The sequence below is a fragment of the Octodon degus genome, unplaced genomic scaffold (assembly GCF_000260255.1).
Source record: "Octodon degus isolate 3935 unplaced genomic scaffold, OctDeg1.0 scaffold00144, whole genome shotgun sequence".
NCBI classification, from domain to species: domain Eukaryota; kingdom Metazoa; phylum Chordata; class Mammalia; order Rodentia; family Octodontidae; genus Octodon; species Octodon degus.
This window is the reverse complement of record NW_004524720.1, coordinates 5,931,702-5,947,393: the sequence shown is the minus strand read 5'-3', so window position 1 is coordinate 5,947,393 and position 15,692 is coordinate 5,931,702. Positions and strand designations below refer to the sequence as shown.

At 40.4% G+C, this 15,692-nt stretch overlaps 1 protein-coding gene across 3 annotated transcripts in view; it reads left to right on the top strand.

Moving 5' to 3' along the window:
- Ccny (cyclin Y) overlaps positions 1-15,692 on the top strand; it is a 156,441-nt gene that overhangs the window by 94,909 nt on the left and 45,840 nt on the right. For all 3 annotated transcript variants that reach the window (XM_023701922.1, XM_004641857.2, XM_023701923.1), the window contains exon 3: positions 4,644-4,678. In XM_023701922.1, the coding sequence (XP_023557690.1) occupies positions 4,644-4,678 (35 nt within the window). The remainder of the gene's footprint in view (positions 1-4,643; positions 4,679-15,692) is intronic.

Here is a 15,692-nt window from a genome sequence, read left to right as displayed (position 1 = left end):
TTGTCCTGTCAGAGGTGAATATTCTATTGGCATCTAAATATTATAGGTGTTTGAATTCAACTAAACAATCTAACACTGTCTAGCAGTCTATAATATTAGTGGGCTATCCTCAGAAGTTATTGATTTGAACCTTTTACAGCTCATCGTATTAATATGGCTTTACTTTGTATACCTCGTTTTTATACTTTTCTGCTGGATGGTTAAGACCAAGATATAGCAAGACCTATATAACAAGAAATCTTACTCTGTTTTTAAGTGGAACACATTTCATGCAGATTCCAGGAGCCCCAGCATCCTTGATGCTGCTCCTGGAGGTGTAGGATATCAGAGAGGAAAGGGCCCAGCAAACCATCCTCTCTTGTCCCTGTCCTTCTCCTCCCCCTTCTGGTCAATCCCTGTATGGCCTTCCTTGGCCCCTTATTTCTAGAAGAAAGGATTTGGATTAAGTTGCTGTCTTCAGACCTCCTTTGTCCAGTCCTGACATCCCATGGCTGACTGATAGCTGGACTTGCCATTTGAGGTGTATTTAGAAACAGACAATAGGAAACCAAGATAAGATTTTAATATTTATCCATAAAAGAGGTTAATTGAAATTGTGTTTAGATTTGGTACAGGGTCTCACTACTTGGACTCATAGTAATCCTCATGTTTTCAGCCTCCCCAGCACTGAGATTACAGCTGTGTGCCACTACACCCAGACTCAGTGGCCAGCTCAGCACAACCCGGGGGCAGGGCTGGTGCGGCATGTGGTGCCAAGGATTGAACACAGGTCCCTGCACTTGCTTAAGCAGGCACTTTGTCCACTGAGCTATCTCACTGGCCATAGCTAGCTATTAATGCATTTAATTATATTGGGATTCTGAGAACTCCAGAATTTTAATGTTTAGTAACCAACCATAGTGAGGTGAGCACCACACCTGCTTTGTGGCCTGCACAGTGTGCCCAGGATCCTGGGACCACATGGCGTGCTATACTAGGGATGGAACCCGGGTCCTTGTGCTTGCCAGGCAAGCACTTAGACCACTGAGCTATCTCCCCAGCGTAAAAGACATGTTTAGATCTGGGTAATTTTATCTGTCTTTATTGGTGATACATTACTGTAAAAGAAAGTCTACCTATTTTATTATTCCTCTCATGATAGAGTCTTAGTCTTGCTCCAGCTAGCTTAGGGGAAGAGGAATACTTACTTTTAAGAATACCTAGATATCTCAGATATTTCTTGAGTAATTAGAACTAGGAGTTGAAAGCCATTAGAAACTAAGGCATCAACTATATGCTTCTCAGCATGGCAGCCTTTTTGGAGTTCATACAACTACTCTCAGGTTTGATGATTCAGTTGTGGGAATTACAGAATCTGAAATATATTCATACTCATGTCTGTGACTTACTATAATAGAAAGAAAATCAGTACAAGGAAAAGGATGTGTGGGCAAGGTGCAGGTCAATTGTCTGCCCTGAAAGACCTCACCCAGTAAAAGTCATGCAAATCACACTTCATTTCTCCACCAAAGTATGAGTGGTGAAAACACATGTTGGCAAGCAGGTAAGCACAGAGTTTTTTTATTTTTATTTTTTTTTTAAATGTATTTAGTATAGGATCTGCAGGGTCTCACTACACAGATCAGACTCATAGTGATCCACCTGTTTTCAGCCTCTCAAGAGCTGGGATTACAGACACGTGTGCCACCATGTTCAATCTCAATCACCATTTCAGTTTGCCCTGGAGGCGGGTTCAGCATGGCAGGCCAGGGATCGAGATCCGGTCCCTGCATGTGCCTAAACAGATGCTTTAATCCGCTGAGCTCTCTGGCCATCCCCTAGCACAGAGATTTTTGAGGACTGCTCATGAGGTTATATACCAAATTTGAAACTCAACAAAGAAAGCAAGTGCTTATCATAGACTACATTGTGCAGACAACTTAGGCCCAGTGTGTACTCTTATCAGTTAGGGCAGTTGGAGCAAACCTGTGGCACATGTGCTATGGCAGGCTATTTGTATCACTGAAAGTTCTAAAAGATTCACCATTGCTGAGTTAGGAAATGGTGAGAAACCTCTCTGAAACAAGTTTCCCGAACCAAGGGCAGTAAGATCTGCTTCATGTTCTCTATCTTGAACAGCAGATATGTGGCCCACCTTTAGGTTAGCTACTAGCTGTGATAAACTGGCTTATTGAGTATATTCCCACTCCAAATTCTTGAGAGAATTAGCCCAGCTTGAGTTCAGTATCCACCCTGATCTACCCCTCAGAGAAATAGGTCAAGTGACAACATGGATATTAGGGACTCTTCCTGTTTATAGAGATGAATGGTTTGTCTGGGAGTTCAGAAGACATTTTAAGAGCCATGGAGATGCATGTGTGGAAAGTTTCTCAGACTGTGGACTTCAACTTGCAGAGGTCATCTTAGGAAGGTCATTGTAGAGTGGTAGAGAACACGTAGTACCTGAGTGGGTCACTGAAATGCCCTAGTTTTTAAATCAGAGTTAGGTCCCATTTCTCTGAGTAAAGTAGGGAGGTAGAGAGGCATGTAGGTGTTAAGTTGCATGGAAGCAGCAAATGACTAAGAGATTTTAAGTGCTTTGCAATACTTGAGTCTTAGTACATTTGTCTTTGGGATTCTATTTGGACCCAGTTGGAGTTCATGAAAATGACCTGATCCATCCCTAAGACTGTACATGCTATACAAGAAAAGCAAATTTTTCTATAATCCGTTTCTATAATACTAAACTTTTTAATACTATCTAGGTAAAACTTTCAGTTTAGACTACTAAAGCTTCTACTTTTAGCCTTCCTGTGTTTGAATAACTCTTAATGTCAGTTACTACAAGAAGCTGTAATATTTTATGAAACATTTCGAGTCACAAATTATCTTTTATCTGTTGGTGTACTGTTGGGGTGACATCAGGTGGCTCCTATAATTGAAAGATTGTAAGTGTTTTCCACAAAAAAAAAAAATTAATGGAAACCTTGTCAAGTCTGTGGCCCATTAGGAAAGTGTTTTCAGTTTCCTTCAGTCATTGGGAAATTACCACAGAAGTGTCATCATACCTCTTGACATCATTTCTGACTTAATGCATAATAGGTTAATGTTCAGTTAATTTAAGAAAAGCATGCATTTGTGCATATACAGATGCTCTGTGTATGTAATTTAAAATTGATTGCTTCTAGGCAAACCTTCATTTTCCTTTTGTTATGGTTCCCAAGTGTATCCTTACCTGAAGTTAGGTCAAAGATAGTCATACCACCTCCATGCAACCTAGTAGACATAGCCTGTGGCTATTGTCCTTGTGTGTCATGGGGCCTACTGGTCTGCTTGGTGCTCACCTCTTTGTTTTGGACTGAATTGGCTTATTACCTGCAAGGGGATCCATCTAAAACTCAGTGATGCACCTTCTAGCCCTTAATTTCTCTCTTTAATCCTCAGTCTAGTGTTTTCTTTTTCATTTTAAGTATCTCTGAGATACAAATACAAAGCAGTTATTTTAGACAAGATAGGATTTTATACCTCTCCATCACTGGACACCAGTACTGGGGAGGGGATCCAGAGGCTTGTGAGTACTAGGCAAGCACTCTACCACTGGGTGACACTCTCAGCCTCTGAGGACAGGATAGTTAAGGAAATGAGAAGTGTTTCCTTATCAGTCTAAAAACTATATGTGATGAATAGGAAAACATTTTCTAAGCCCCATACCATTTAGCCAGAAGAGTTCTGAAAACTGAAATGAATCCATTTACAGGGCATGAATTGTAGGGGGGAAAAACCCTTCCTCATACTCTATACTAGATTTGCCCACTGTGGTTTCAGGGTGCCCAAGGTGCCCAGAGGCTGCAAAAGAAATTACCTCTTTTCAGGAAACCTATTCTTTATATTCTCTACAGTGAACTACTATTCTGTCAGTGGTTGATGGACTAGTGGATCTCCAAAAGCAGGTCTCTAGGAAAGAAAATGCAAAATGCAATGTCATTAGGTTATTACAGGCTTCTCTGTTCCCTGTTTGAATCCTTAAAGTTAATGCCCCTGCTGTGACAACCAGTGCGGCTTAACAACCAGTGAGGGCACTGGAGGCTGACCACTAAGTGCAGATTGACTGTAGATGGCAGGGTGAGAAGCATCTCTTTATAGAGATGAACTGTGAGCTCTGCTAGCCTTCCTGAGTGCCAGGGTGCTACTGAGTGTTCCAGAGGGCCTGCCAGACCTAAGCCCAGGCCTTTTCCCCAACATTCTGTTTGCAGAGCAACAGATCTCTGATTAATGTCATCTGTCCTGTTAGATGCTGTTACAGACATTACTTGTGCATCACTCATAAGAAACAGCCTTTTTGAGTCTGGTTAGTATTAAAATAAATAGCCCTATTATTTGTTAATTATCATGAACTATTAGACACAAACAAGTTTTATGAGATTTACTGATATTTTATTGTTAATAGAAATGTTATTCCTTAATGAGAGTGCTATTAAGTGGAAATTCCCACCAGATTCAAACCTGCATTTGGGTGGATCTTGTATTATATTTCATAAATGAGCAACTAGGTATGCTGGTTGGTGGAAGGATGGGACCATGACACAGAGGATCAGTCCTCAGCAGCTTGCCAGGGGTTGGCATGCAAATATGTAACATTTCTGTTCCATTTTTTGTTTTCACAGTGAGAGAAAAACGCAAGAGTCTCTTCATTAACCATGTAAGTGAAGCTGTCTCTCTGTGTTTTTCACGATAACTGTATAGTGTAAAGAGCTTGAATAGCTTTGTCTTCGATGAGTAAGATGCTTCATGTATTGTGTCAGCACTTAGAAGAATGTTGCCTTGTACTCATGCTCCATTGGGCTTGTAATTGGACAAAAATCCCTTGATGTTCATCTATGCCAAAGGTTTTTCCAGATTCCCTGGACTGCTGTTTAATAGGAAGATTAGTGTAAACAGTGCCATAGTGTAAACAGTATCACATAGGTCCAAATGAAAGCCACTTTATTTTAACTCAGATCCATTCTTCATACTCACTTCCAAATCTTTGTTTCCTAGTAGCTCATTTTAATTTCAGTAAACATAGAGTCATTTCCATTAGCAGCTATCCACCTCCTCACTTGCTTTTCTCTATGGAATTCCTGTTTGAAAGTCCACTAGCATCTGCATATTCTTTTGGTGCTCAGAGAAGGATAAACTTAACAGTTGAAAAAGATTTTTCAGGGGCCAGGGAGATAGCTCAGTAGAATAAGTGCCTGCCTGGCAAGCGCGAGGTCCTGAGTTCAATCCCGGTACCACCACACACACAAAAAAAATCTCAAAAAGTCACCTCTAGCGCTTTGACTGCTCTGAGAAGAATTTGGTCGCTTGGTGGCTCTGCAAGATGTTCCCCTCCAGGTATTTATTCCCTCTTCTTTGAGCAGTGGGTGCTACTAACTTGCTCTAGCCACCTCCCCAAAGGCAAGCTCTGCTACCAGGCAAGTTACAGCCACCTCTTCTCCTGACTCTGTGCCCCTTTAGGAAAAACTGTCTTGAGGTCTGGATTAGTAAAGTAGATAAATCATCAACATGTGTGCTATATTAACTCTTATACTGGGGGGGGGGGGATATGTTTGACCTCACAAAGTTTTTCTCAGGATTCTGAGACACTTGGCATTTAATTACTTGCAGACTGTGAAGCACTTAATAAAGCTGTTTATCAGTAATGTATTGCCCAGCCCTTGAAAATCTGGACCAAATGTATTTCGAAAGAAACTATAAGCCAGGTCCATGCAATCAAGAGGCACTCTGCTGTGGAAGATTGGTAGACAGGCTCAATCTGTATGTGTGTGCATCAGCCGTTTTCCAGAGCTCAGAAGGTTTGTTTTTATCAGATTTTTAAAATGATTCATGACTTCTTTCCTACCCCTGAGATTTTGCAGCATTGATATAAAGCTTCTGTCCAATCATATGTCACTAAGAAAAGATGATGAAAATTACTGTTTTCTTTAAAGCATGTATACTTGGACATAGCAGTGTGAATGACCGAACCTAATTCTCTGAATTCTTGCTTCCATTTGTTTACCTGCTGGGTGTAAGCTTGAATGCTTTCTCACTCATGAACATGTCTGTAAGGAGCTTGCAAGGTGGGATATGTGAGCTGCAGAGCAGCCAAGTCTTCTCTGCTTACTGCAACTACAGGGTATGGTGAGGAGTGAGACAGGTGGACTCTCTGGCTCTGACTAAACCTCTGCTTCTGTGCTTTCTCCCACTGAAATTAATACTTTTTGCCTCACATCCTCACACCTGCCATGTGCTGACCCTGAACATGGATCAGTTGGTAGTGGTACATGTGCATCCTGTTTAGTCCAGCCCTCAGACCTCTCTGAAACCTCCCATCTCTGTGTGCAATCACAGTTCTGAAAGAAGGATAACAGCTAGATGTCTTAAATAACAGATGAAGAGCCTGAAGTATAGGACCCTCCAGTTGGTATGCAGACCTGGCTGCAAATTAGTGCGTCAATTCTGCCTTTGCTAGAAAAAGCCTTGGGAATGTGCCATCCCATCCCACTGAAATGCAGCTTGAGTGAAATTACCTGCAGGTTCAGTTAAGCGAATACACTAACTTTTTTAAATGACAGCAAGGTCTAGCTGTGCAGTTCAGGATAGCCTTGAACTTACTACAGAGCCTACTGGCCCTTGAACTCAAGGAGATCTTCCTGCCTCAGCATCTTGAGTGCTTGGGTTACAGGCATGAACTACTATGCCCAGCTATATCAATTTTTGTAATAGTAGAGGAAGGATAAGGAATGTTGATAATGTTATCTGTTGAATGCTTCACTGCATATGGCAGGTTCTGTTTTGATTGCTTTAACATATATAACTCATGTAGTCAACCCAGTAACTATAGTCTTATGTGTCATTCCCATTTTGTGAATAGGGAAACTGAGGACTGGGGAGATAGCTCGGCGGTCTAAGCACCAGCCTGGCAAGTGCAAGGTCCTGAGTTCCAATGCTGGTACTGCATGCTGTGATGGCCTCAGAATCATGGGTGCGCCATGAGTCATGAAATCAGGCGTGGTGGTGCACTCCTGTAATCCCAGGGCTGGGGAGGCTGAGACAGGAGGATCAGTACAAGTGTAAACTGCATAGTGAGGGGCTGGAGAGATGGCTCAGTGGAATAAGCATTTGCCTGGCAAGCGCAAGGGCCTGAGTTCAATCCCTGGTTCTGCCCAAAAAATAAAATAAAAATAAACAAACTGTGTAGCAAGACCCTGTACCAAATAAATACTTTTTTTTTTTGAAAAATAGGGAAACTGAGACGTAAAGAAGTTAACCAAATAAAGTGGTGCCAGGATTGAGACATGCTCTTAATCTGTTTGTCAGATAGTGATAACATCTTTCATGGGGGCAGAGATTATTTATCTGAAGTTGGAGGGGATCCTTTATTCTTAAATTTTCATGGAACAGTCTGTAGCATTTATTTTTTTAAATATAGATTCCCAAATAAAATTTGTGATTTAAATTGCTCTTAAATTTTAAAAGAATGGGTGTTTTTGGACCTTGTGCATATGACCTTACTGCTTTTACGTGTGAGAGACGATGCATCTTTGTTCTGTCAAGTTCCTGGAGAATGTTTTTTACATTTCATTTGCATTTTTTGTGAAGAATATTGTTTCATTTCTTCTTCAAGTTTCTGGTGAACCTACTTGATACATGTAGCTCAGGTAGCCTAAAAAAAGGCTGCTGTTTAAGAGAATGAAAGCAGCAATTATAGATAAAGCCAGTTAAGAGAAATGGGATGGTTCTGTTGTATTCCCAGGGTGATGGTAACTATAAAGTTTCTCGCATCCTTCAAATGTAGAAAGTAAGGTTTTTCTGGTTTCCACTACACATTAGCAAGTGAAAAGAGTAATTTTGTCCCAGAATTTTGGGGCAATGAAGAGGAAATAGGAAATAGAACCTACGGCCAGAAAAAAGGGTAGAATGGCTCCAGACAGCCAGGCAAGACTTTGGGGATTACGTAAAAGGGGGCTGCTTCAGCAAAGACCTATTACAGGTTTTAGAACTTAAAAACATTTGAGAATAAACTGCTCTGGGAGTTTGACAGACAGGTAACTTAATTCGGGGTGAATTATAAAGATTATAGTCAGCACCTGTGTTTTAGATGTAATTAGAATGGACAATATTTATAGAATTTAGTACATTATAAAAGATACTTTAAAGACTTGTACAAAGGGCTTTATTTTAAAGTTGAAAGTTGTTTAAAATTTTCTTAAGTTTTGGCTTTATGTTTAGCTATTTAAATTTTTGGGGGCTGGGGAGATGGCTCAGTAGAATAAGCGCTTCCCTGGCAAGCACAAGGGCCTGAGTACAATCCCCAGTTCCACCAAAAAAAAAAAAAAAAAAAATGTGAATATCTCTAGTTGTAAATTGTGGTAACACTTTGGGTAGCTGCAACTTAGAGAAAACTCCTTACCTTTTACTTCAGCCTGGTTCTTTCCTAATGTCCTTCTGGTACCTGGAGACAACATACCTAAAGTGAATTGCTCATTCTAAGAAGTTAAAAAAGGGAAAGATATATTCAAGAAGAAGAAATCAAAAGTCCAGTTTTCTTTTCTTCTTATTGGGTAAAGATGTCCTGTGAAATTATGAAAGTCAGACTGGGGATGCTGTGCAGTAACATCCACATGAGGAAGAAAGGCAATTAGAGTGTGTTATTGATCTGCCAAATGAAAGCCACATTATAAGTCAGACCTGGAACTGAAGAAATTTTGTCAGAGTCCTAGTTCTGCCACCAGCTAATTGGACAACCTTGGGAAAGTGTTAAAGGCTTGGGTCTCTCATCTTGTAAAATAAGTCAAAATTCCTAGCATGCTTGACCTAAATGTGCTGAAAGAAAGGCGATTTGCAAGCTAATTATGGTACTTTATAAGTATATTGATATTGTTATTGCCCATTGATACCTATTAGGTAGTTCTATTAATTTTCTGAGTTGAATATCAAAACTGATAAAATCTTTATGGGATTTTTTTGTATGGATATTTTTTCATATTTACTAACAACAGGAGGGATATATTTTAGGAGAATTTTTTTTAATGTATTTTGTACAGAGTTTCATCACACAGCTTGGATGCATAGTAATCCTTCAGCTGTAAATTCCCTCAACACAGAATTTACAGGCCTGCACCACAGTCTCTGTGGCCTCTCAGTGCGCCTGCGGGCAGGGCTGGGCATGACATGTAGTGCCAGGAATCGAACCCCGGTTCCTGCACTTGCCTAGGCAGGTGCTTAGTCTGCTGAGCTATCTTGCCAGCCTTGAAATGTATTTTGTTAAGCTCCTTTTGAGAATACTATCTTAGGTTTTGCTTCTCTTAGATAGTTGACCTCTGAATTGATTTCTGCTTTGGAGCTCTGAGACAGGATTAAAACTCTTTGTAAAATGATGTCTATTTTGGTTGTACACTTGGTTTATAAGGTATAACATTCAAGGCATGAAGTGATTTTGATCCAAAAACTGATGTTTAAAAACAATTCTAAACCTAATTTTTCTAAACCTAAGTTTTGCCTATGGAACATTTGCTCTTTCGTGGGAATAGGGTCTGCAGTCTTTTTTCTTTTATCTTTTTTTTTTTTTTTCTTTTTAATTTATCAGTATGTGTTTGCCCTACGTGAATGCTGGTACAAATGACCAATTTGTGTATGATACTAGTCTCTGCAATGTACTGGTTATATGTATGAAAGACTTTTTGCCTTCCCTTCCCCTTCTCTTGTTTATCCCTTACCCTTCTTTTCCCCTCTCCTTTCTCTCCATTTTATTTTTGTTTTGTTTTGTTTTGTTTTCTCTTTTTTGTGGTGCTAAGGATCATACCTAGGGCCTTGTACATGCCAGCTAGGTAAATGCTATTATCACTGAGCTGCACCCCTAGCCTAATTTTCGGGAGGGGGGCGGTCCTCCTGCTTCTCCCCTCCCTTCACTTGGCCACCCGCCTGCCTGCCTAGTGCTAGGGGTCAAACCCAGGACATTCGTGTGGAGCTACATTCAGACCTGCCTACCTTCCTTGTCCTTCTCCTCCTGTTCTCCTCTCTTCCTTCCTTTCTCCTTTTTGAGATAGGGTCTTCGCTAAGTTGTCTGGACTAGGGTCATACTTGCAGTCCTGCCTCAGTCTTCCAGAGTATTCTTGTATCAATTTTGAACATTATTGTATCAATTTTTGTGTAGATGTGTGTTTTCATGTCTTTTGCCCCATATACCTAGGAATGGAATTATTGGATCATATTGTAAATCGACATTTAACATTTTATGAAGTTGCCAGGTACTTTTCCAAATTAGCATGTCTTTAATATTTGTTTGTTATCCTGTGTATGTAATTTTTAACTGATCAGCATTAAGATAGATTCTTGCCTTCTCAGAACACAGCTCTTATTTTTACTTTCAGATATTTCCAGTTTTTCTCAAGAGAAGATATATAAAATTTTACCTAAATTAACTGCTGTCATAGAGAAATGTGGAGCTATATTAAGAATATTTCTTGCGTAAGAGTAGCAAGAAAACTACTTCAAGGGCTGGGGAGATAGCTAAGCACCTGCCTGGCAAGCGTGAAGACCTGAGTTTGATCCCTGACACTGCATGGTGTGCTGGTCCTGGAACCCCAGGTGCACTGTGCTGGCCACAAAACTGGGCATGGTGGTGCATGCCTGTAATCCCAGTACTGGGGAGGCTGAGGCAGGACTACACAGTCTGAACTGTGTAGTGAGACTCTTGTAACAGAGAAAGGAAGGGAGGGAGGGAGGGAGGGAAGCAAAGCAAAGCAAAGGGGAAGACTTGCAACTGGATAAACATTACCTAACATTTAAGAGTAAATTCGTTTTTTATTCTGCCTTTTCTGAAAACCGCAACCTGAAATATTTATAACCACTGCATTAAAAGACTGAAGAGATAGTAGAAAAGTATTATTTTGGAAAATAAAACATTTTTCTTTCATGACTACAGAACTCAGGCAGCATTGAACCTCAACTTGTGGCTGCCAGAAGGTTCTGCCTCAGCCTGGGTCTCTCCCACGCCAGGATGGTTTTAGAGGAAAGCAGGGAGCATTCTGGACTTTACCTCACAATCAGAGCTATTGAACAAAGTGCCTCTCAGGAGAGTCAGTGCATGGGTCCATGACAAAACCCAGGTTTGACTAGAACTTGAAGTAAATTCTGAGTGTCATTATTTAGTAGTGATAGCACTGAGAATCACCATGGCCAGATACTCACCTGCCACTGTCCCAGCTTTTGTTCTTGATGTCCAGAGTCAGTTTTCTGTTTTCCATTCCTCTCCCCCCCACCCCCTCTGCATTTAGCATAGGGTGTGTAGGGTCTCACTGCATAGATCGGACTCATAGTGATTCTCCTGTTTTTAGCCTCCCAAGTACTGGGATTACAGGCGTGCACCACCACGCCCAGTCTCAATTGCTTAGCACCTCTGGGGATTGAACCCTGGCCACTGTGCTCTGCCTAAGCAGGAGCTTTAATCTGCTGAGCTGTCAGACTGACCCTATTTTCTGCTTTCATAAACTGATTGTTTCCTTTTGCTCCTAACTCTAGAACTGTTTGCTGTAGAAAATTGATCTTGCTGAAGCAGCTTACTGTTTTTCTCTCCATGGACTAAATAAATTAGCTTGAGTTCAAGGATGAGGGTTCTTTCTCAGTCCTGTTTTTCTCCCAGTGTGCTTGGAGTCCAAGTTTGTCTGGCTAATGAATGGCAGAGCAACACACTTGAGTGCCAGGCTCTCTGGCTCCATTTGTGCCCCTGCTGACGCTACACTGAAAGTTGTATCATTGGCTGTGGCTTCTTGGCTTTGCCAGCCCTGAACTACATCAGTGTGCCAGGACATGTCACCATTTCACTGTTCAGTGGCAGAGGCTTTACCATAAGTGTTCGTGTGCCAGCCCATTGCCACACATACTCCTTTGTGCAATGCTATGGTTGCTACTGTCATGGAGGCAGATTCCTGTGGCTGATGGCAGACTCTGTAGACACTGGGCCCAGGGGTGGAACCTGCTTCTCATTTGCTGAGCTAAGGAAACCGTCCAGTCTCTCCCACCAACACACTTAAGAGTCTAGGCCCTAGACAGAAGGGAGATGAGTGAGTGGCAAGTGGGCAAGCACAGGGCACAGAGAACATGGGGAGAACAGTACCCAGCCCAGATGGTTTAGGGTAGGAAGGCATGTTATGGAAGGATCATCAGCAGAGTTATGAAGGATGGAGATCAGGGAACAAAAGACATGTGACATGAAATATTGAGCAGCTTGCATATGTGGGAACTGTTAGGAAGGAAGGAACCACTTGGAGTCAAAAAACATGATTTTGAGCTCTGGTAAGTGACCTTAGAATTGTAACTTTATTTCTTTGACCGTTGACTCTTTATAATGACAGTTGAACTTTCTTCTAAGGATGCTGTTTGTAAGCTCTAAGTGTACATATGAAAAGTAAAAGAATATTGCTGACTCACATTAATATGACCATTAAATAAAACTGTTGTAGCCATTATATTAGATATAAAATGCAGTGTTCATGGGAAAAGGAAGTAAGTGGTAGGCCTAAAGAGATGAGTGTTCCCTTCCCTAAGTACACAGGCACCAAATCATTTGAGTAAGCAAATTGCATGATTGCTTTATTTCCTAAAAGGTTGACAGTAGCCTCAGAGGAAGAATGAGTCAAGAGGCAGAATGATTACTGTGGTAATATCGGTGAGAATTGAGAGTAGCCATTCATGTACCAGATAATGGCTCAAGAAGTGTTGAAGAAAGGATGACTTTATATACACACACACACACACACACACACACACACACACACACACACTTGGGCTAAAATAGCGCTTGATATAAGAAATCAGACGAAAAGATATAAGATTGAAGAATATTTGATAGACTTTTGGTTTTAAGCCATTACAGTTGATTGGAGGGACAGATTAATTTGACAGTGAGGTACCTGTGAGGAATAATATGCAGGTGGAGAGGTCTGCCAGGAGGTGGTGAGCTGGTGGCAGAGGTGGGGTGGGGGATGTGGTGGCGGGGTGTCATTAGTGAACAGAAGGGAACTGAAGCAGTGGGAGTGCATGAGAGTCCCCTGGGAGAGAGCATGGAGGGAGAAGAACAGAGTTCAGAAAAGTGGAGTCCACAAAAGGGACTGAGACTGAGTAGCTAGAAAGGGAGTGAATTTGAAAAATGCATACGTGAAATTTGAGAAGCATTTTGGGTTAGGTCTTTCGGGAGGGTCCAGTGAGATCTTATCCCTGCCTTGCTTCTTCCCTGCCCTGCACTGCAGTTGTGTGTGCACACATGTGTATACCTTGGTGTGTGTACCTGTGTATCCTGTGTCTGACAGAAATCAGTGTTGAAACTATCTAAAGAGGTGATCTCATTATTTTGAGCAGGTGATAACTCTTTAATAAGATCTTTTAAAATATATAATCCAACAATTTTTACATATTAGTGGACCTTGGTATAAAAAATAAATTTTGTACCCTGAGCACGATAAATAGGCAGACCAGTACAGCGCTAAAATCCTATTTGACATAGTCATAATTTATAAAATACATTATTTCTAAGGTACAAATTTTTCTCTAGCGATGATCTATGTTTAGGTTTCTCACTAAACAGACTGTTTCCTGCTCCCCTTCTATGTTTTATTTTTTTAATGTTTTTTTTATTTTTTATTTTTTTGGCAGTACCGGGGATTGAATTCAGGACTTTGCACTTGGTGGGCAAGTATTTATTGTTCTGAGCAGTCTCCCTGGCCCCCCTGTTCCTCTTCTAAGCAGAATTCACAGTTGGCCTCTTCTGTGTTGGGGAGTCTTGTCATTCATGGTCAGCTCTCTCCAAACTGCCTATATTTTCCAAGTAAAATATTGTCTTAGGCATTTTTTTGTTTTATTTTCAATGTTATGTACTTTAGGCATAAAGAATATTCCTTGTTGACCATGGTCAGTGCTTACAAATATGAACCCTAGTGCTCCTCATAGTGGCCCCATGAAGGGGTAGGCTGTTACCCTCATCTGTATTCCACAGGTGTGGAAACTGAGGTGCAGAGAGTAGAGGCTACCTGGTGACTTCCCCAATCCCCCCCCCCATAATTTTAGTGAGTCAGAGTGACACCCAAGATTTTGTATCTTCCCTACTTGCTCTGCTGTTTCTTCAGTGCACCTTATTGTTGTGTTACTTACAAGCAAAGCTTGTAAACTAAATGGAGAATTTGTGTGTGTCACACATGTACAAGCATAGTGGTTTTTCAGAATCATGCAGTAACTAAAGTAATAATATAGTTTTAATTTTTTTTTTTACTAAAAATGAGAACATACAATATGCAATGGCTAATTAAAAACTTAGCTTAGTAGGCTACATGTTTCAGTAGAGGCATGTGATACTGCTTATGTGCTTTCAGAGGCACACTGTAGAGATTTAAAGCTATCTGAGTTGGTGGGTGGGGAGTACTAAACATTGTGTTGCTGGTGCTTTTCTCTGCTTGCCCTCAAAGAACAGTTTAAACCAACACCCCAGTCAGGGAATCAACCTTGAGCTAAAGACCATTGCTGGTAGGATACTGGCTAACTCAGCTTTTAAGTGTTGTGGTCTTCCAGTTAAGTGAGCTTACATTGTACAACTCTTACAGTCCTGATTCCAGTAGCATGAAAAATCTAATGACTTAATACTTAGCATTTTATTCAATTTAGAAATTGTCCAAGAGTTTGAAAGCAGAGTTGGTGTCTCCTTGGAAAGTTAAGGGTGCTGGCATGTCAGTCCTTAGTTGTGGAATGCTTTGATTCACAGAAGATCAAGATTGGGTCCTTAGGTTTTACTGATTAATCCTCTGACCCCTGGGACAGTGTACAGAGGAATATCCTTGACTGTGGCTCACAGAAGTGATTTCTTAGATTACGAGGAGTGCACTCATTTAAATGTAGCACTCATTGCTTTCTGATATCATGGCTTATATTTTCTTAAAGAAAACAGATATTTGCAATTCCCTACCACATTTTTTTTTTTTTGCCATTAAAACTGAAAGCCACATTTATCTTGAAGTTATACCAAAGGAAATTGAAATTCCACAAGAAATAGAAGTCAAATATTGTGTCTTTGCTTCATTGAGAATATCTCAACACACACACGCGCGCGCGCGTGTGTGTATTAATTACTGAGTTTTATGTAGCCATAGTGTCTGTTAAGATTTTTTGCAACTGTGGGGAAAATGTGATTAGGATGGTCAGAGTATTTTACTCATTTTAATAGTTTTGTTAGATTCTTTTTAGTATGTTTTATGATTTTAGTATAATTGCTACAAGTGAGTAAAAGGTTTTTTTCCTAAAGCCTGTGAATTGTCTTAATAAGAAAGTTGTGATATTTTGATAGGAAAATTCCATATCAAAATTCCCATTTAATTTGTAACTTGAACTTTATTAACTTTCTTCATGCCTTTTCCTCTCAGTGGTGAAACTGTGTGAAACAGAGAGTGAGGGGGTTTCATGAATTCTGAGAATAAGTCTGGTCTACACTTTCCCAACCTAAATACCATTTATAGAAAACTGTTTGGCGAGTTGAGTACTTCAGTAGTTCAGTGTCCTCTAGTTGAGACTTAAGGAGTTGGATATCCCAAGTAATATTTTTTATTTAGTGTTAAGAGAAAATTATGTTGATAACATTGCTTATTATCTATTGCTTTTTTTTTGACATCAGTTATTTTTATTTTAAAGAAAAAAAAATAAAAACA